General features: G+C 41.4%; 1 protein-coding gene across 2 annotated transcripts in view; it reads right to left on the minus strand.

Moving 5' to 3' along the window:
* Positions 1 to 21,386, minus strand: part of Ntpase (ectonucleoside triphosphate diphosphohydrolase NTPase) — a 35,508-nt gene that overhangs the window by 13,177 nt on the left and 945 nt on the right. The window contains exons 1-2 of one of the 2 annotated variants that reach the window (XM_076828249.1): positions 20,813 to 20,963; positions 19,971 to 20,101 (exon numbers count right to left, since the gene is read on the minus strand). In XM_076828249.1, coding sequence (XP_076684364.1) covers positions 19,971 to 20,101; positions 20,813 to 20,827 — 146 coding nt within the window. In that variant the 5' untranslated portion in view covers positions 20,828 to 20,963. Of the gene's footprint in view, positions 1 to 19,970; positions 20,102 to 20,812; positions 20,964 to 21,386 lie in introns of those variants that run through there. The other variant, XM_076828248.1, reaches the window with a different exon arrangement.

The following is a 21,386-nucleotide window of genomic DNA, read 5'->3' on the forward strand; positions in this document are numbered from 1 at the left end:
CTTCTTTATATCACGCAAGTCTTTTTTAGGTTTTCTGAGTTCGTACTTCAAAGAATTGCACGAAAATATCACAGTTTTCAAAAATCCATGACAGTAGTAAATCTGAAATATTATCTTACTGATAAATTATATGTTGCTGATTTTAAACACTTTTAATTTCTTGCTTTGGAGTCTTATCGAATTTTGATTTCAGTGACATGTGATTATACACGATGTGCAATATTTTCGTAGACAATTTTCAGACAGGAAAAATAAAACGATATATTTTAAAATCATATTTGTACGCTGGACAATTATAAGAACCAATGAAATTTTTTGTTTCGTTTAATAAAAACAAGTTTCCAATATTATTACAATTGCTGCTTTTTGTGTTTCCTTCTTTCCCCCCTTCTATCTCTGCAGAACTGAACTCATCAATTTTACTACAACTTTCAGATATTCGCTTATCAAAGCTATGAAATATATACAAATATTTCTTTACAGTCTGTGTACAATCCATACGCTTTTTGTATGAAAAAGGACGACTTTCGAAGAGTACTTCATAAGTTCATGAAAAACAAAAAATCTTTATATTTTACCCTAACCTCCATGAAAATATCATCGATGTATTAGCATGATTTGATTTTGCATATAGCTAATTCGAATTATATCCGAGTTCAGTAGCTAAAAATGTTCGTTATAAAAGATCTTTTCTTATATCACAATAAAAATTTCTCTTCAAAATGAAACCTTTTTTCATCTTTCAACATAAAACCAGGAACAACCGCTCGCTGAAAATGGCAACATAAGTATAAAACGAGCCTACTCTACTTTAGCATTATTACTTTGTTCCTTTCCTAAATCATAATAAACATTTAGTTGATTCACGTGTAATTTAACAAAATCGGATTGACTTTCGGTCCACAGGACCAAATTCGCAAAAGTCTGCTCGATCTCTTCGTCGTTCAAAACCAAGGGCATCCTTTGTTCTCGCGACTCGTCCTCCTCACCTTCAAACGCATCTATTTTACCCTCGACGTCTTCGCAAGCTGAAATCCACTCCACTACTTCATCCTGAGTTACCCCTTCCCCCGCGACTTTCACAGCCGTCTCCGTAATGGCGGTAATATCCGACGTATCATCGGAGAGTTTCTCCTCCTTCTCCACTGCCACGTCTCCCAATAATCTCTTCCAGGAACTTCGAATATTAACGGACGTTACGTCCGCCCAAGCTGCATTCACGAAATCCACGCAGTCCTTTACGTCGTAGTCAGCGTAGAACTCGGCCACCCCGAAGGGAAAATCCAAGATCCTTTTCAGGACGCGGTTGCGGAAGGACCTCTTCACTTTCGTCATTATCCCCTGGCTCATTGGCTGCAGTATCGACGACGTGTTTACTGGCAGGTATATAAATTGAAAATCCTCCTCCTCCCTTTCCAGTTCCGGGGGTACCACATGGGCCGCACAGTTGTCCAACAGTAGCAACACTTTCCCATAGGACCCCGTTTCCTGCTGCCTCTTCCTCACCGCTGGTTTGAAGTCGTTCTCCAACCACTCGGCGAACACGTTCCAATCGACGCGCGCCATTCGCTGGCTCTTGAAAGTCACGGGCAAACTGTCCCTGCAGTGTTTTAAGGCCCGCGGCCTCTCGTACCTACAGACGAAGAGCGGCGGAAGTTTGTGGGTGCCGGTGGCATTTGTGCAGAGACCAATGGTAACCCGATAATTCTTCACTTTATTCGCGAAGCCCCTCTTCCTACCAGCGCGGACCAATATTCTCTGAGGGAGGGACTTCCACATCACGGTGGATTCATCGATATTATAAATGTTCTGCAGCTTTATGTTTTGCTCCTCCAAGTGTCGCAAAAACGCCTGGGCGAAATATCCGGCCGCGTCGGCGTCGGGCTCTACCCTCTCGCCACGGGGATCGTACAAGCCGATGCCGTAACGGTTCTTGAACCTCCATATCCAGCCTTTCGAAGCCGTGAACTTAGACGTGTCCCCGTATGCTTCGTTCAACTTCTTAGCCTTTGCCTGGAGTATGGAATCGGAGATGTAATCGCCCAGCGCCCGTCGTTCTAGGTACCATTCGTATAAGCGCGCGTCCAGCTCCTCCATCAAGGGCTTCCGCATCTTCTTCCGAGCCGCAGCCCCCGGGATCTCCAACCGCTGCCGTAACTCGAGCGCATTACTCTTGATGCGACGAACGGTCGAAGAAGAGATGCCGTAATCGATGGCCAGTTGGTTCACCGAGACGCCGTACTGTAGCTTCTGTACGATTTCGAGGCGTTGCTGGAGCGTCAGAACGATACGCTTAATGCCGCGCGTGTACGACATGTTGTAGCGACAGTCACGCATCCACGTCACGAGGTTTCGAAGACTGCTTGTAGAGGTGGGAAGTGACGCATATGCCTCGTCGAACGCGCATGCGTAGCGGTTCCTGCCCGACGGGTGCTGGCCGCGCGTGGGACGAGGACGCTTGCGCAAGCGTAAGCAGAGAAAGTGGAGGGGACAGCTCAGCGCGCCTATAGCGAGGGGGGAAGAAGGCGACCCCATATCCGGGGAGTTACGTAATTGTTTCGTTCAACAGCGTGCCAAAATCTAGATTACCTATACGCATCGGTGAAAGGTATACGGAGATTTGTAACAAAAACAGTTTTACGTAATTAGTTGGGGAAAAAAAACGCGTTGAGATACATGACTGTATTATGTGATAGTTTGCACATGCATAATTACGTGGAAAGTGTAACGGAATAATTTTGAGAAAGAATAGAGAAATTCCAGTTTATATGCATACCGAGAAGGGTCCGCTCCGGTTCATATAATGAAGGGTGGGGTCTTTACTGCGGGAATTGAACTAAATTATCGCGCGTCTCGGTCGACTCTGACCGTATCGTTCGACATGCAGAGAGAGAGAGAGAGAAGGAGAGAGAGCGGGTGACACCGGGAGCGAGGGAGACACAGAAACAGTGGGGGGAGTACTCGGCCTACCTGCCACCAGCGGACCAGCCACCAAAAGCTATAAACATCAAGCGCGGGATCTGTCATTCGCCATTGAAACTTTAACATTCTATATTCCTACTAGAGCTTGATAACAATATTACCTATGGGCAGGCTAGATTTTTCTGATGAAAATGAGCCCAAACACAATTACCTTCGTACTATATTTACTTAAACGTAATTGGAATCTTTCATGCGTCCTGTAAATCAGTCACGTATTGTGTATTATTGAAAACAGTCCGACCGAGGTCGTGTTTGGACTTATTTTTGTCGGGAAGATCGCGTTAATGCATTAATAATGCGTTCGTGGAGATGTAATGAAATGTATAATGTATAAGACTTTACAATTTCATTAGCGGGTGACTCATCTCGCCCCCCGTCTTTATCGCTTACGGCTACATGGGGGTGAAGGGTCGCTTGCGCGGAGTAAGCGAAAAAACTCGTGGGAAGGACTCCATGTGTATATAACGTGGGGGGAAGAACATACATATAACGAGAGTTTACTGTGTTAGTAACGCATTATAGTTAAGTCCTTTCGCGACTGTGGAGCACTCGTAAGCGGAAGGGGGGCCGGCGGTCGAGGCTCTTCTAATTCAGTTCCAAAAACATGCGACCCTATTCTATTTAACCAACGTGGTTAGAAAATAGGTATATTATTCAGGTTCTTACTAAACTTTTAAGCGCAGCTGAAAGTGCATATCGCACTGCCATTTTACGATGCACTGTGAAGTACCATATTTGTATTTATATTGGTTTATATACCAGTGCTGTCTTATCGTTTTCGGGGGCCATGATGCGAGCTCCATATGTGGCCCTTTAAATTATTCTAAATCAAATAAAATCAAAAATACCGCGCTAACACCCGAAGTAAATAAGTATTGAAACAATTAAATAAATAAGATTAAACCTGGGGCCCATTCCACGAAAAGGAACCTCATTTTAAAATATAAATTTTGGTAGATTCGTTATTTTCTTTACGTCACAGTTGGAGGGCCCATTTCCAAATTTTTTCTAGCTTTTACAACCCTACCGTTTTTTTTTAATTTTCTAATCTTTCGGGGCCCCTAACTGGGCAAAAAATTATTTGAAATAAAAATTTCGTACCCAGGTTTTTATTTCAAATAATTTGTTGCCCATATCTGCCCCTAAGCCGGGGCCCTGGGTCGGCTGCCTCTTTCGCCTCCAGGTTGAGACGGCACTGTTATATACTACATACGTTGAAATGAATTGGGAGCTTATTGTTTACAACGTAAATTTCAGCAGCATGTAGTTTATTCGTAATTTGTATACAAACAATATTATGCAATGTTTATATAAAGAACACTAGAAGAAATAATATTCGGAAGTTAAAAAAAAACACCCATCTCAATGATAGTTGTTGGAGATTTCAATGCACGAATAGGGAAAAGCAACCAGGTAGATGAGGCAATCACGGAAACAACCGAATGTTCACATACGAGACAAACCAATAAATAAAACAGGGAGAATACTATGCTACTGGTACAGCGTCTAGTTTATTTTTTTTTGGCAGAGATGGGCAAAATTTTTATTTAAATAAAATTTTGAATAACGAATAATAGTTTAAAAAAATAATTCGTCATGTGTCGAATAAAGTTAACTTAGGTTAACGAACGAATGACGAATAATTTTTATAACTTTTATTCGTTATTCGAAATTTTATTTAAATAAAAATTTTGTCCGTCTCTGATTTTGGGCTGTGAAATTGATGACAATTGACGACTACTTACAAACTGTCACCGATACAGAAGTAAACCGTGATCGACTTAGGAGCGTAAAAAAACCACAAGTCTATGCTGTAGTCGATTATATAATGATAAAAAGACGCGTGATTATGTCAAGAGTAAACTAAAAATTACTGCTAAAATTTAGGGGCCGATATGAGGTAAAAAAAGTCCTTCATACGGATAGATATATTATCGATGACATTGCAGGATTTCAGTTAAGTAACCAGCCGTTTACTGGAACCTTTAAGCTGGGTTTACATTAATCCAGTCCAGTGATCCAGCCCAGCACTGGATTGGAACTGGAATAATGTAAACAGTATATTCATTCCAGTACAGCGCCGTCATTCCAACAGGTTTCGACTGGATCGAAAGTCTACTTTTCAATCCAGTGTTTACACTCAACATCGAGAACACAACATTCCAGCGTTACTGGAATCGTGTAGACGGCTCAATCCAGTGGTACTGGCTGCAGTAGTATGATACATTACAAGGCACCAGTGTTTATATTTCTAACGAAAAATGGCGAAAAAATTAACCGGGAACAAAACTTTTAAGTTTGTTACTCTGTACAGAAAGCATAAGTGTTTATGGGACATCGGTTCCCGAATTTATAAAAATAAGGTGATGCGTGACTCTGCTACAAAAAAAATTGCGAAGATATGTAAATTGACGGTTATAAAGTGGAGATGTCAAAAATAAAATAAAGTCTATTCGATCAGCCCCGACAGGATGAAGCCATGGATCCGTTGCGTCGATCCCGAAACCGAGACTGATTGTGAGTTCTGATAGTGTGCACGGTCGAGCCGACGCTGAGATCAGACACACTACACAATTACTGTTTGGGAAATAAACTTGTTAGATGTATTGTTAGCTTAGCTTTCATGGTGGATCTCTGGCTTTACTTCTTGCTACGTTAATTCGTCATGAGGACGCATGGGGCATCGCAGTAAATACGACAACAATCGTATCGAAGACTTACGCCCTTCATCGACAGCAACATCCTGCGGTCGACGTCTCACGGCGACAACGGTGCTCATCGTTCCGTTCCTATCGAATCGCGAGCTTGGTCGTTTATTCAGTGTGGGAGAGGGAAGGTTGAGAACGAGCGAGGGGGCACGTGACAGGGGCAAGCCATAAATTACGGTCGCCTACCGAAGAAAGACGCGATAGGTCTCGGCTGTACTTCCGAAAAACCCCATGCTCCGAATGGGCTGAAATTTTCGAAGCAGTTTCATTTTACATAGAAATAATGTTTGCGAGAAGCATTTTTGGCGACTCGAAATTTTTTTTTGTCCTTTAAGTGTCAGTTCCTACGTTACCGACACGTTGAAGGCGGCTCTGAAGCAACATAACCTGTTGCTTTCAATTGTTTTTAAACGGTATCGGGAATGTGAGACTACAGCGTAACACGTGGTTCAGTTCGTTGTGCTTCGACGTTACTAGTAAGTCTAATTCTTTGTGTAAAAATGAATCACATAAATTTATTTTTCCTTGCGAAAAAAATGACCGAGCACGAAACAGCAATTGAGTGGCTAAAGGAAATGTTTTTAATTCCCAGGGGAAAGTGATGTGCAAAACAAAAAAAAAGATGGTTTATATCGAAACGAGGAGAGGTTTGGGCTATTTTCCATGTTATAAATCAGGAAAATATGACTATAGTATTACAGCCGCACATACTACATGGTAGTTATTACTTTTATTGTCTAACTTATTTTGAAGATTTATCTTACGTGAAAATTTCCATAGGTTGTCATCTGAGTTTTCAAAATTGCATGCTAATGTTGTATACCAACACAACTCAAATTTCTTTTTCTCTAGTTTCAGTCATTCGTTTACTTCTGCAGATAGCAATAGTAAATATCCTAAATTCCTTCTGTGATTTCATCCGTTCCGTATTACTCATCCTTGAACCTTGATCTCTATGCCTGATCTCTTTGAAAAGTTAGAGGAACGTTGGAATGAATGTATCACTCGTGAAGGAGAGTACGTTGATGAATAATAAAGTGAAATTACAAAAAAAAATTGTTTTTCCTAGTTAGACCGGAGACTTAGTGAGTGATGTGATAATGTCCACTGCGCCAGCTATATTTACTTCAAATATGATTGTTAATGAATTAGGAGGTAAGTTCATTTATCAATAGTTGTCAAATTTGATCGTAAAAGGTAAAGGTGCGTCTCCAAACTGTTCACGAACAGTATGGGAATTGAATTTCCTATGTGTAAGCTGCGGCCCTGAACTAGTCCCGGGCCTGGGTTTTTTTCCTACGCCTGGTCAGCGTATGGTCGGTTCGGCGAGTACGCTTGACTCGCCGAATGCGCGGCCGAAGACGACGCGACCGTTTATGACAGGGTCGCTAGAAGCGAGGCTAAAGAAATGGCAGAGACGTTGGGAAAAGTGTATTGTACTAAAAGGAGATTACGTTGAAGAATAGAAAAAAACAAATTGTGAAAAACTTGCCACTTCATTCCTAACACGGGTACTTATTGATCGACCCTCGTAAATCTTCGTTCCTCGTTTATTAATGTATCATTTGGACTGAAACTCCATCATACCCTTATTTAAATATAGGTATATTAACCATTAATAATTGTTGGAAATTACTCCGCAGAGGTTGAAAATAAATGTCACACTATAAACACAACTATGGTTTATTGTATAGATAGACAATACACAGTGTGTCCACGTATTAATGTTAGTTGGTTATATATAGAAGTATACAAGAAAAAAGAAACTTTAAGAGACGGAACGCGATCTGCACGGTTTGGTCACAATTTTCAGACTGGCTACGGTCGTCACCTTATGCCCCGGTCAAGACCCTTCGCCCCTCTTCTCCAGAAAAAGAGAAACGCAGCCCCTTAGTCCTAACACTGAGACTCGTTGAACTCCAACAATAATCATTACAGAGAACAATAAAATGTTGGCCATGCTTTCGCAGGTTTGAGATTGCTGTCGTGATTTTGCATCTCTAGCTACCGCTGTTTCTTTTTGTATGAACATGGTTTCAAGGTAACAGGAATTAACTCGCGCGCCCGCGACCACGATCTCTGCCCCTCCCACGCTCTCGATCACGATCGCCTATGATTTATCAAAATGTTTTAATATCCTTCAATTTAGGGATATACTACGGTATGACCCAACCACCGTAATGAACCGAAATTTTGAGGGGTTGGACGGGAGGGGGGGGTGAGGGGAGAGAAACTCTAATATAAAATTTTAGCTGCGGGTATTTGTTAGTTTCTGAGATATTAATAAAAAACTTTCGGCATAATACACTGAAATCTACCTATACAGACGTTACTAACACAACAATCTTCTCGTTGCCGTCGACTGGTTCTCCTCATCGCGCAATGCTTGTAACTCCGAGAGCCTCACGCGTCGGGCCCCCGGTCAGCCGGTTCCCCCACTTATTTTTCCCCACGCGTTGCACGAGACCCGGTAGGGAGAGAGTGCAACACTGGGAGGAGAAATTCATCAGAGTGAAGTAGGTGTGGAGGGGGCCGTTCTCCTACGGCTCTACGGCTGTGATGCCAGATCGAGGACGGGTTCCCTCGAGGATTTCCCCCACCTCGCGCACACTACGCCGGAGTGGCGCGTCCGTGAGCTCGGCGCTTCAGAGTCCAACTCACGGACACGCAGCTCCGGCGTAGTGTGCGCGAGGTGGGGGAAATTCTCGAGGGAACCCGTCCCCGATCTGGCATCACAGCGACCAGGGTGGCGTGGAAACCGACTACCAGCGGTAACCGGTTTAGAGTGGGGCCGGCTACCCACGTCCACGCATGCGCTAGATGACGTCACGACCGTCGAACCAATCAACGCCAAGATGAAAATCGCTGGAAAATTCGCCGACGCCAGCGCCACAGTCAACAATTCTATTCGATCAATCAAACTTTATTCCAAAAAATTTTAATTTTGTAACTTTAGATTTATATAACTAAAAAATGCGATTAATCACAAATCAGCATTTCCTATATTCGTACTTCGTTATAACGCCAGTGCGAACAAATAAGTACCTTTATAATTATTCGTTTCGGAATGAAATAGTATTACAAATACTAATACTTAAAAATGGGTATTATTATGTCACACTACCTAAAACTATACTTCGGTGCACGCCTATTCGGCTAAAATTCAAAGTCAATTTTCTCGAAAACGAAGCGCGACATCAAAAAAATTTATTCTACAATTTCGACTATTTTTTTAATGTAGAATCACCACTCCGCCACTTGTACCACTGGTGACGGGGACACCCTGTATATAATGCGCCAATAACTCCAGTAACCTCCGCGACACGCACGCTTTACCCCTTCCCTATACGCCCAGAGTCGCTCTCACCTATTTTTCGCCAATAAGCAGCGGACAGTTGAGGGTAATGAAGATCGCATGCGGGAAGTATCTCTCGCTAATTAAAATTACAACGCAATTAAAATTTATTCTTTTTTTAAGGCACGTTTCTCAGGCTTTCTTAGCATAAGTTGTACACTAGAATCACTTGATTTTGGTCGCTCCAATACATATGCACGGCAGAGTTGGGCATTAACTAAATTAGGAATCATTTAAATAACGGATTGAATAAAGGTTACTTTAAGTTTATTCGTTATAACTTTATTCGACACACGAGTAATAATTTTTTTTTAACTCTTATTCGTTATTCGAAGTTTTTGTTTCAATAAAAATTTTGCCCACCTCTGATGCACGGTGACTAGTGGTACACTTCAATTGGTGAACATTCAGTTGGTGAGTCTTTGTACAACACTTCGTGAATATGGTTCAGAGCAATGCCACGTTATAGACTTTCTCTTACACAATATTCATGAACTATTGTAGAAGCGTATGTGTTGGAGTGGCCAGGAAGGAGTGGGCCTGGTGTACTTTGTACTAAAATATCTGTAGTCTCTAGGGCAGGGGTTCTCAAACTATGATACGCGAATGCTCTTCGAATATTTTTTCTGTGCAATAAATCAATTTCTTAGCATGTTTTTTTTTACATGTTTTAACATTGTTAAAGTGTAATTTTAGTCTTAATTTTAATTGGTGGTATGTGACTGTTCGTGTAGATATTTGAGTGAAGCGTGGAAAATAAAGTTTGAGAACCCCTGCTCTCCTAGGGAATTACACAAAAATTTCAAAAACCCGTAAGAATATAAACACTTGTTGCTCTTGTGAATCTTAACACCAAAACAGTACCTTACTAATAAATTCACTGTTTCGTGATGCTGACTTTAAACATTCTTAATATTTTACTGTGCTTCGATACAGTGCGCGGCATTTTTCTAGGGAATTTCCAGAGTAAGATCTAAAATATTCTTTTTAAGTAATAACATACTATTTCTATCGATTATAAAAGTCTAACGATAACTTTTGTTTCTTTTACAAATGTTTGTATCGATTAGCAATAAAAATTTTGCTACTTGTTTATCTTCTTATTTAATGTCTTACAACTCTAGGGGAAAGTGGGGCTAAACGAAATATCAATGTTTCTTTTAGATATCGTGGGACATGGCGACAATATTTTGGGATCGACAGTAGATCCGTGCACATGTTATTTTTTTATTTACAAAATTGGAAAACTTTCCGGTGTTGAAGTTTCGATATTGTGTTAGCATTTCCACCATTTTATTAACTGGTATTTACAAAATTTATAACGATAGGCACAGCTTTGGATTTTACATATAATCCTTACACTGCGTTTTGTCGTTTTTCCTGGTTCTTTATCTCACGCTGAAGTGTAAATATTCAATTTACTAAATTGCCTCATGTGGGGTAAAACGGAACACCTATTACGTATGGGAAAGAATTTAAATGTCTCTCAGTACGTATTCATTCTTTCTTGCAATGTATTAATTTATACTTTTTTCCATGTTTTATATTTATATTTGGGTATCTTTAATTATTTTCATGCTATCTTATTATATTTTTTCTTATCTATATAATATATATTGTTTTGTGATGTCATCTATAATAGTTATATCAACAACATATATTTATAGTCTTTTACATAAATTAATACTTTTTAAATAATAAAAATTTTGTACTGTAACATGGTTTTAAATGGCTGTTCAGTTTTACCCCACCACTTGACCGAGTCGAATATTTTAATACCTCCGGAAAATCTAATTTTCCTTCCTTGCCAAACATTTTCCTTAACAAAGTCTTAGATTTTCTTATAGTCTCGGGTCTACTTAAGAGTCCTAGTGAAGTCCCATGTCTTTCCTCCTTCGGATTTTTTGTTATCACACTCCAAAGTTAGGTATTCCCTTTTGCCCCACTTTCCCCTATAACATTTTATTATCTGACTTCGCTACAGTTTATAAATATTCTTTTCCAACTCTTTCAAACTACAAAGATTATTTTTTTATTTTCATTTGATTAGAAAAATCTCGACCATGCGTTAAAACTACTTTCACTGACATTTTACAATAAATATAAGAATTTAATTTTTGTCGCGCCAAAAACACGAGTCCGACCATTTTTCTAACAAATTCAAAGTACGACCCTGATCAGTTGGTGTAGATCCTCACCAACTGGTGGGTATCATAATACGCAGTACGGGAAGCCACTAGTCTAATTCAGAATAAAGATGCTCCTACGCAGAGAAGATCTTTTCTCACAACAAAAGCGGTGGTCTGTTAAAAACATAACAAAGTCTTATCCAAGTCACGAGCGGCATGCTAAGGGATGCAAGATAAATAAATATAAGAGGAGCTTATTCAACGTCATTAAGCTCGCTTTGCTTCCATCCTAAATCATAATAGCGCTGCAATTGATTTACATGCAATTTCACAAAATCGGATTGGCTTTCGGTCCACAGGACCAGATTCGCGAAAGTCTGTTCGATCTCTTCATCGCCGAGGATCAATGGTATCCTCTGTTCACGAGACTCTTCCTCTTCGCCTTCGAAAGCGTCTATTTTACCCTCCACATCCTCGCAAGCTGAAAGCCACTCCAGCACTTCCTTCTGAGTAAGCGCCTCCCCGGTGACTTTCTTCGCCGTTTCCGTAATGGCGCTAATGTCGGACATATCAGCGTCTTTCTCCTCCACCTCCATACTTCCGTCGCCTAGCAAGCGTTTCCAGGAGTTGCAGACATCAGCGGACGTCACGTCTACCCAGGCGGCATTCACGAAATCAGCGCAGTCCTTTATGTCGTAGTCCGCATAGAACGCCGTCACACCGAGGGAGAAGTCCAAGATCCGCCTGAGGACACGGTGGCGGAAGGACCTCTTCACTTTCCGCATTATCCCCTGGTTCATTGGCTGCAGTATCGACAGCGTGTTCACCGGGAGGAATATAAGCTCAATATCCTCATCGCTAGTTTCCAGTTCCGGGGGCAAAACGTGAGCCGCACAACTGTCCAGCAGCAGCAACACTTTCCCGTAGGATCTCGTTTCCTGCTGCTTCCTCCTAACCGCTGGCTTGAAGTTCACTTCCAACCACTCGGCGAACACGTTCCAATCAACGCGGGCCATTTCTTGGTTCTTGAAGATGACGGGCAACGTGTCCCAGCAATGCTTCAGGGCCCGCGGCCTCTCGTACCTACAGACGAAGAACGGCGGGAGCTTATGGGTCCCGGTTGCGTTCGCGCAAAGGCCCACGGTGACTCGGTAGTTCTTCACTTTATTCGCGAAGCCTCTCTTCCTGCCAGCGCGGGCCAGTATCCTCTGAGGAAGGGACTTCCACAGCAGGGTCGACTCGTCGATGTTATAAATATTCTGCAGCTTTATGTTCTGCTCCTCCAGGCGCGTTAACAAGGCCCGGGTGAATACTTGCGCCGCGACAGTGTCGGCCTCTACCTTGCCACCGCAAGGATCGTGCAACCCGATGGCGTGTCGGTTCTTGAACCTCCATGCCCAGCCTTTGGATGCCAGGAACGTAGACGGGCCACCGAACTGTTCGTTCAACTTCTTAGCCTTCTCCTGGAGCATGGTGTCGGTGATATTATCGCCCAGGCCGCGTCGTTCTAGGTACCACGCGTACAAATGCGTGTCCACGTCCTCCAGTACGGGCTTCCGCATCTTCCTCCTGGTCGCGGCGCCTGGGATCTGCGAGCGCTCACGTAACTCGGCCGCCTTGCTTCTGATACGGCGAACGGTGGTGGGATCGATGCCATAATCGATGGCTAATTGGTTCACAGATACGCCGTACTGCAGCTTCTGCACGACATCGAGGCGTTGCTGGAGCGTCAAAACGATACGCTTAATGCCGCGGCCAGTGGACATCTTGCAGCGGCGATGCGCACGCTTTCTCGTCACGCGGCTTCGCAGACTGCTCGCAGCGGTGGGAAGTGGCACCACCGATGACTCACCGCGGGCGCATGTGCAGCTGTACTTGCCTGACGGGTGCCGCGGCGCGGTTGCGGAGGGGACGCATGCGCAGGAGCGAGCAGAGGAGTGGGGACGGCTCGGCGTGCCTATAGCGAGGGGGGAAGAAGGCGACCCCGAGGAGTTACGTAATCGCTTTATTAACGGCCTGCCAATGCCCAGACTGTCTACGTGTATCGGTGAAAGGTACGCGCAGATCGGTAATAGCTTCGCGGGAATAGTTGAGGGAAATGCGTTGAGATAGAAAACAGCGTACATAATTAAAAGTGGAGGAAAATAGGTTCGGGAGGTAATAGAGGAAGACCTGCTGTCTATGTGCATGCCGCTCGATGCGCGGGTCCGCTCCAGTGCACATAGTGAGGGAGGGTGAGGGTTTCTACTGTGGGAGTTCAGCCGAACTGTCTGGCTTCTCCCTTGACCCTCGCGCGTATGTACTACATAGCATTCGACGGCAGCTTCGGCCAGTCGCTTCGGTAGCGGGCGAGATAGATAAACGGTGGGGGATACTCGGCCTACCGCTGGTGGGGCAGGTATGTTATACTGACCGCCCCCTCCCTCCCTCCCTCCCTCTCTCTGGCTCACTCTCTAGCCACGTGAGCGAAATCCGGTCGGGTTTATAGAGAGGGAATATTGTACTAATTAACACGTTGACTGCCGCGCGCTTTTACAGTGAAATCTCCTTCAGGCCACGAGTACCGCTGTACGAAGCGTACTCTGCTGGGTATTCCCACCGGTATTTAAAAATGTGAATCGCTGATTGGCGCAAGAATAACCTCCCGCTCCGTTTGTTTAAATGGTATTATTCTGGGTCATTTATTTTCGTTACTTCGCATTTGTTTTAAAGTTTTACATTCTACATAATTTTCTTAATAAACCTTTTACTTTTATAGCAATAGTTTATACTGAAAAATATTCTATTATAAATTTAAGTTATATTAATAAATATAGTTTATATTAATTAGTATTTAATAGTTCTGTTACTTCCTCTGCGAAATATCTTTTCAACACACGTACGAATGTTCTGCGCAAGTAGTCAAATAAGCGTCACCACAATACGGGTGACGCGGCCCGATCGGAAACTTTACTGTCACCCGAATACAGCAGTCAGCGTGTTAAGATACAGATAAATGGTAATATTATCGTTTTGAGCGAGTACGTCTTTCTTTTCTGGAGTCCCACGTGTGATAAAGTATACATGGAAATACAATGAATATTTCCTCGAGGAGCATTCGTCTTCTTTGCGCTTTAGAAAATAGTTAGTCGACTCCTCACGCTCTCTATGAGTGAGACAGATTTTTACAAACAGAAAAAGCCACAAAGAAATTTCCATTGGAAGCTCAACTCGTTCCGAACACATTAAGCGGTACCTTGACCTTAAAAGCGACTTTCATAGACCTATTATTGAGTCATTGATGTATACAGGGTGTCCCAAAACGATGGAACAAGCCGAAGCATGCAAATTCTTCAAGCAAGGAGCAAGTGGACTGGGCAAAGTCCTTTAACGTTTTGCGACTTGAAGCTTCGTTTACGAGATGCTTGCAGTTGAAATTCAGGGGCCCGACTTCCAGAGGGCGCTGTTTAAGTCCCAGTGAGATAAACGCGTGGCCGTACAGACGCGAGATGCGTGTTCACACACATGTACCGCTAACCGTACTGCTTTGAATTCGTCACCGTAGACTTCAACGTATTTTTACACTGGTTTAAACACAGTTAAAATGCTACAGCAGTAGCATTTTGTGCAGAATCACAAGAAATAAGCTTTCGCACACTGAGGTATTACACTAAATAGGGTAAAGGACCGAATTACTGTCACCTTAAGAATTGACGCTGACCTTATTACATAGTTTTTGTGTTTATTGGCCAAAAGTATGTTTTTCTATTTATTTACTATTATTTAATATGTTTAGTTGAAGAATAAATGCTTGTCACTCTCAAACCCTCTATTTATATTTATAAATTCATTGATTTAAACAAAATATATAAAAAAAAATTATGTTAAACGATTTCATTAAAAATGCACTAAAAAATAATTTAAATAAAATTGTGGAGCAGAATATTTCACAACAAATTCATTTCGAAGAACTGAAATTATAACATCGTCAGCATATAAACATGAACTCGAAATGGCCATCATAAAGAAAAACAAGACAGAAAAGGAGAAAGAAGAGAAAACGAAATTAAAAAAATCATCAAATTTGAAACTAAAAGGAAAGGGAAAAGGAAAAGGAAATGAAAAGAAAGCAAAAAAACAACAAATGAGAAACTCTTCATCAGAGTCAGAAGAACACACCAAAGAAGACGAAAATCCTTCATGTTTATATTGCGATGGGCTCTATTTAGAGTCTATGGAAGGATGGATAAGCTGCCAAATATGTGGCAAATGGGCCCATTTGTCCTGTGCTGACGTAGAAGATGAGGACGATAACGATACACATGTGTGCCTGTTCTGTGAAGCAAATAAATAAATACTTTATATATATTTACTTTATTTATATTGTTTTTTAATTGGTACCCCATCTTGCCCTCGGGGGTACCCCATCTTACCCCACCCCTGGGGCAAGATGGGGAGAAACGACTTTTTCTGAATTGTTTTAATTATTCCATTAAAGCCAGTAAAGAATCGGTTGATTGATAGTTAAACTGAAAGACTTATTACCAAAGAATAGTTCAGGCATAAAATTGATTAGTTGATTATGAAAACCTATGTTTTATTCATCATCAAATCTTAAGTACCCCGCCTTGCCCCAACTTCCCCTACCATTAGAATTAAATGAGAGATTGACTGGAATCTGTGGATACAGTAGAATTTGTTGCTCCCAAAGCTGTGAGACTTACAACCCTCCTCCAATTCATCACATGTTATGAAACTGCTGAGGAAACAAACTTTTTGAGAGGACCTTCTGAGACATGAGATTGAGAAGTCTCTGCATCCTTGCACAAGAACACCGTCACTACGATTAGTAGAATACGCTGGTAAAGTGTGGCCAAACCCTTGATATGGGAACACCATTTTCCTATTACTTTGCAGAAAATTGTATATTTCAACTGTCCCATTGCTGTTTGATATATTTCCCTGTTTGATGAAAAGAATCGACGAAATCTTGATGCTAAATGACAAGAAAAATTGGTGTACCTAAGGTAAACATAATTTGTTCCTTTCTCATGAGATACTGAATCTCAGGTAGCTTTTGAAAAATTAGGAGATACTTGCACGGAACCGCTTTTACAATTTCTGAAGTTCACACCGTCTGCTTTGGTGACTACTGATGCTCCTAATTTTGCTGTAGGTGCTATATTGAGCCAGGGGTCAATTGGCAAGGATCTACCGATTGTTTATGCTTCTGAAACATTGAGCGATACTGAGATTATTCTACTGTGACTCGCATCTGAAGTTAGAAGACGGCCGGAAAAGGCAGACCGAAGTGACCAGAATTGTGGACAGACGTATCTTAATATTTGAATCTCACATTGTGCAAACTTATAGTTGTTGTGAGTATTGTATTGTGTTAAACTTGAGCTTGTGTTATTGTAAATAAATGAGGCATTGAGAGCAACAACGGACTAACCCACATTTTTTTCGAAATTGAGTTAGTGGCAATAATGTATTCCAACAGGCTCTACTAATCATATAAAATAGGAAAAATTAATTTTTTTTCAATGTGGGTTAGCCCGTTCTTGCTCTCAATGCTTGAAATAATGGCCAACGAGGAGACACCTCTCCGCTGCAACAATGTAGTACATAACCCAGGAGAAATTAATTTAAATGCTGATGCCTTGTCGCGTAATCCAGCTGAGTTTATTCATGCAATCATCTTTGATACGCAATCAGTAACAGTTGACGATACAGGCTTGAAAAGTCTTTGTCCGAAGCATCTGGAAAAGGTGTTTGTTGATGCCAGAAAGTCGCCGATTGGAGTTTCTGAAATGGACAGGGTCTATAGTAGTAACAACGAATTGGTAGCTGCTGTTTTCCTTACGCGTGAGAAAGTAGGCGGAGAAAAATGTAAGGCCATGGGCGGATTACGACAGAGTTCTGACGAGAATTTAAACCTGCGAGACGATGATAAATATCATGCCATGCAAAATCGTGAAGCGTTCCACATTTTAGTATGTGTACTTGCTTTGGTAGTATGTTAAGGCTGCCGTTCCAATGTGCGGCTGGCGACGGCCCCACTAGTGCAGGAGTGTCGAACTTCCCCACTCCGAGAGCCGCACGAGTCGGGCCCCCGGTTCCCCCACTCCGAGAGCCGCACGAGTCGGGCCCCCGGTTCCCCCACTCCGAGAGCCGCACGAGTCAGGCCCCCGGTTCCCCCACTCCGAGAGCCGCACGAGTCGGGCCCCCGGTTCCCCCACTTATTTTTTTGAGAAATTCATCAGAGTGAAGTAGGTGTGGAGGGGGCCGTTCTCCTACGGCTCTACGGAGCAGGGGAAGAGGGGAAGGAGCCACTGCGGCTCGCGAGCCGCTAGTTCGACACCCCTGCACTAGCGCAAGGGAGAAACAGATATATACTTCTCCCTTGCACTAGTGGGACCGTCGCCGGCCCCACATTGGAACGGCAGCCTTTACACATAGAGTGAGTCCCCGTTATGAGCCCGTTTTTACCTCCCGTTGACAGCCCGGCGACTATCCCCACCATCTCTTGGAAGCCTGCGGGCCAGAGTGAGAGAACCGGGCAACGAGCGAGAGGAAACGAAAGAGTCAGACTCGAAGTTGCCGTCGGGTTCGGAAGAGAGAATCATGTCAGTCACCCACCGTGAGCCCATCGCCAGCCCCGTTCGTCGGGCTCACAACGGGGATTTACTGTACTTTGTACTTATAAGAAATTATATTTTACTCGTTAAAGAAGAAAAGTTTACTCTTCCTACAATCCAACTCTTCTCCTCTTGGAAATTATAGTTTTTCCTACCCATAACTTTGAATAAAATCAGCCGCGGAAGATGGTTATCAAAATGAACTTGGGATGGTGGAACTGACATTGCTAACCGATTATCGTTCAATCCAGACTAAACTTATGATTGTAAATGTCTTGTAATATCTGCAAATATAATGTGAAAACGGGGAATATTTAAAAAAAAAAGATCATGTACGTTGGGGCACCTGAAAACATACACTTGAGTATCTCAATAATTTCACTTACCTTACCAAAAAGATATGATCCTATATAAAAAGATGAATGCTAACAAGGGGACCTTACAGTTGTGGACATCGCTTTTGGAACGACACTATATAGTGGTCGTAGTACTCAGAATTACAAAAATATAACAAAATAAAATAGACTGCACACAAAACCAAATGAAAAAATAACTAAAATCCGTATAAAATATAAATTTTTTACAGTGGTACCAAATTATAAATCTTTATTCCATTTAGTATTTTTCTTCAGAAAATATGAACTCATGAATACAGTTTTACAGTAATGAGTAAACTGTTACATACTACAATATGCTTGTGTCCGAGGCAAGTTTCAAGTCAAAATGTTCTTAATGTTTTTAATGTCCATAAAAATACGCATTTTCAAGTATTTATTATTTAAATATACGTAGATTCATTGTCCAACAGATATTTTGTCATTATCGCCCCAAGGTAATCATGTTTTTTAATTAAACACGAGTATTCGTGCGACCCAAATAAACATGAGTACCGGATGGTTAAAAATATTTCTTATTAAAATTCATAACCTTATTGAAATATTTACAATTTTTTTCCTCAGAATTTGTGTTGCAACAAGAGCTTATGTTTGGAATTCAGTGCATTCCAGCTCTATTATTTTCTCTTCGACTATACATTTCTAAAAAAAGATACTTAGAAATTACCTTATCTCAGCATGGAAATGCTTTCTTCACACTCGGTGAAACCAACTTCTTCAACCATTTTATAATATATTCTTAAAAACTTGTCTAATAATTTCGGCTGTACTTCCGAAAGGGGCCGGTGGCCGATCGAGATGAAACATGGTGGGTATTACGAGGGGTGTGGAAAGACCCCGAATATAAAATTTTAGCTTCGGCAATTAATGCGTTCAAAATATACAGGGGTAATTGTGCATAAAAAGGTTCACCTTAGCGATTTTTTTTTAATCACTTTACAGTCCCCTCTCTTAACAATATTTCTGTTGACTTATGCCGACACAACGCATTCCACTTTCCAACTTGTCCCGGGTATTAGTATTGGTTAGGGCTAGATTAGCGCGGGGAGCGCGCGCCCGCTCACGGCAATCACAGCGATTAATTGCAGTGAATGGAGGGGGAAACACCTACAGGAGTGATGGTAATGTGTGCGTAAACTGACACCAGCGTCAAGCCAGGCAAGTGACGGCAACGCGAAGCTAACCACGGCCAACCAGCGTCGCCGGGAAATAGATTATCGACGCTGGTTGGCCGTGGTTAGCTTCGTGTTGCCACCACTTGGCTGGCTTGGCGCTGGCGTCAGTTCACGCACATTACCACCACTCCTGTAGGTGTTTCCCCCTCCTTTCACTGTAATTAATCGCTGTGAACCCTGAACCGATGTGAGTTTGGCGATGCTAAAACTGAGACTGTGATTACAAAATTTAAAAAATAAAAAACGGCAGGACGGGAGGGTTCCCGAATAGGGGAGCCTGCACATCGTCCAAAAAAATTTTTTAAAAAATAAAGTTAACAATTTTTTATTAATATTTTGAAAACTAATAAATACCCGAAGCTACAATTTTAGATTTAGGGCCCACACCCCCTCCCCACCCCTCCCCCAAAAACTCATCTCGATCGGCCACCGGTCGAATAATTTCGGAATAATATCCATAATTTCTATCATTCTTTCTGTTTTGCACAATCATATCAAACTAGTTTGTGTTAATTTTTGCGTTACGAAAGCGATTGTGTTATTTTAATTTCTAAGTATCTTTAGAAAGAGTAGATAAAGTAAGAAATATATAAATTTCAATCATACGCTATTGCTATGTATCCCAGGAAGAGAATTCCCAACAAGGCAACGACTGCGAAATATCTCCGGCCTGGATGACTCTTCTTAAAACGTGATTTGTGCTCTGATTCTTGAATATCTTCATCCTCTGATTGTAACTGAAAACACAAATATGTATCAGCAATTAGAAGGTACGTAACATAGAACATAGACCGATAATGTCAATAACAAATTGGTCTTCGCAGAATAAAGAAACTGTTAATACCAGGGTTGCCAGATCTTCGGCATTCAGCCGGAGTCTCAGGTTTTGAACCATTGTCTCTGGCAGAATAGAGAACATTAGCGAATTTGGCAGGCACTGCACTGGTGTAGCATGCCATAAAAGAATAAAAAAAACTATTAAAATCTATAACAAATTCTAATAAATATTCCTCAACGAAATTGAAATCTCTGGCAAAAGATCAAACCTGATCTGGCAACACTGGTTAATACAAACAAATTATTTCGAAACTGAAGGTGCACATAAGTACGCATTTTTCATTTTAAAACGATATGAAATGATAAAAACCTGTTTTTTTTATCAACTGTTACAAGAACGGATAACGTATTCCACGAAAAAAGGGACAAGGGTATAAAAAAAATTGACGGACTTCGTGCCGAAATGTTGAAGTTATTTATTTTAGAATAATAGGTTACTGCGATTATTGCAATTGCTATTTATTAGTAGTGGAAGAAATAAGAGTAGGAACGAACGCAATTGTCAGATAATGGCAAGCGCAAATACAAAAGGATGCATAACCTCAAACGTAATAAAATTCCACATGGAGATACTTAAAATAGAACAATTTAGAGTGTGAAACTTTACTTACTGGAATATATTGCATCTAAATTATATTGTAATTGGTGACGCGAGTTGTTTGTGACGCCTTGTTTTACATGCGGAAGTTGCTAAAGAAAGTAAACAACGACCGCAAGCACTCACGAAACCGCGGAACTGCGCAAACTAGGTACGCCACTCTGGCTTTTGGCATTTGCTGGCAATATACCGGGGGTACCGAAGTTGTAACATTTTTATATCAGTATATTTAAAATGTAGAAACTACTCGTAAAATTAATATTACTGATATTACCCGCCAAGTTTAAAACTTAATATATCATCTATATTCAAAATGTTCAATGTACATACGTATAATACTGATTAATTAGTAAAATATTAAAGCTAGAAATCATGAATGAAAAATACTATGTTACTGCAAAGTAAGATTTGTAACGTATTTAACGCGAATCTGTTATTAAAAATTATCTATTCCTTTGTCATTTGTGTTCATTCACTATTCAACCCGCTATAAATTAAAAAAAATATTTAGCAAATTTCCCCACTTTTATTCAGTTAAAATTAGAATTGATAAAGGTTATTACAGCGGAAATTTCGTAACGTCGTAT

The sequence above is a fragment of the Andrena cerasifolii genome, chromosome 15 (assembly GCF_050908995.1).
Source record: "Andrena cerasifolii isolate SP2316 chromosome 15, iyAndCera1_principal, whole genome shotgun sequence".
Lineage (NCBI taxonomy): Eukaryota > Metazoa > Arthropoda > Insecta > Hymenoptera > Andrenidae > Andrena > Andrena cerasifolii.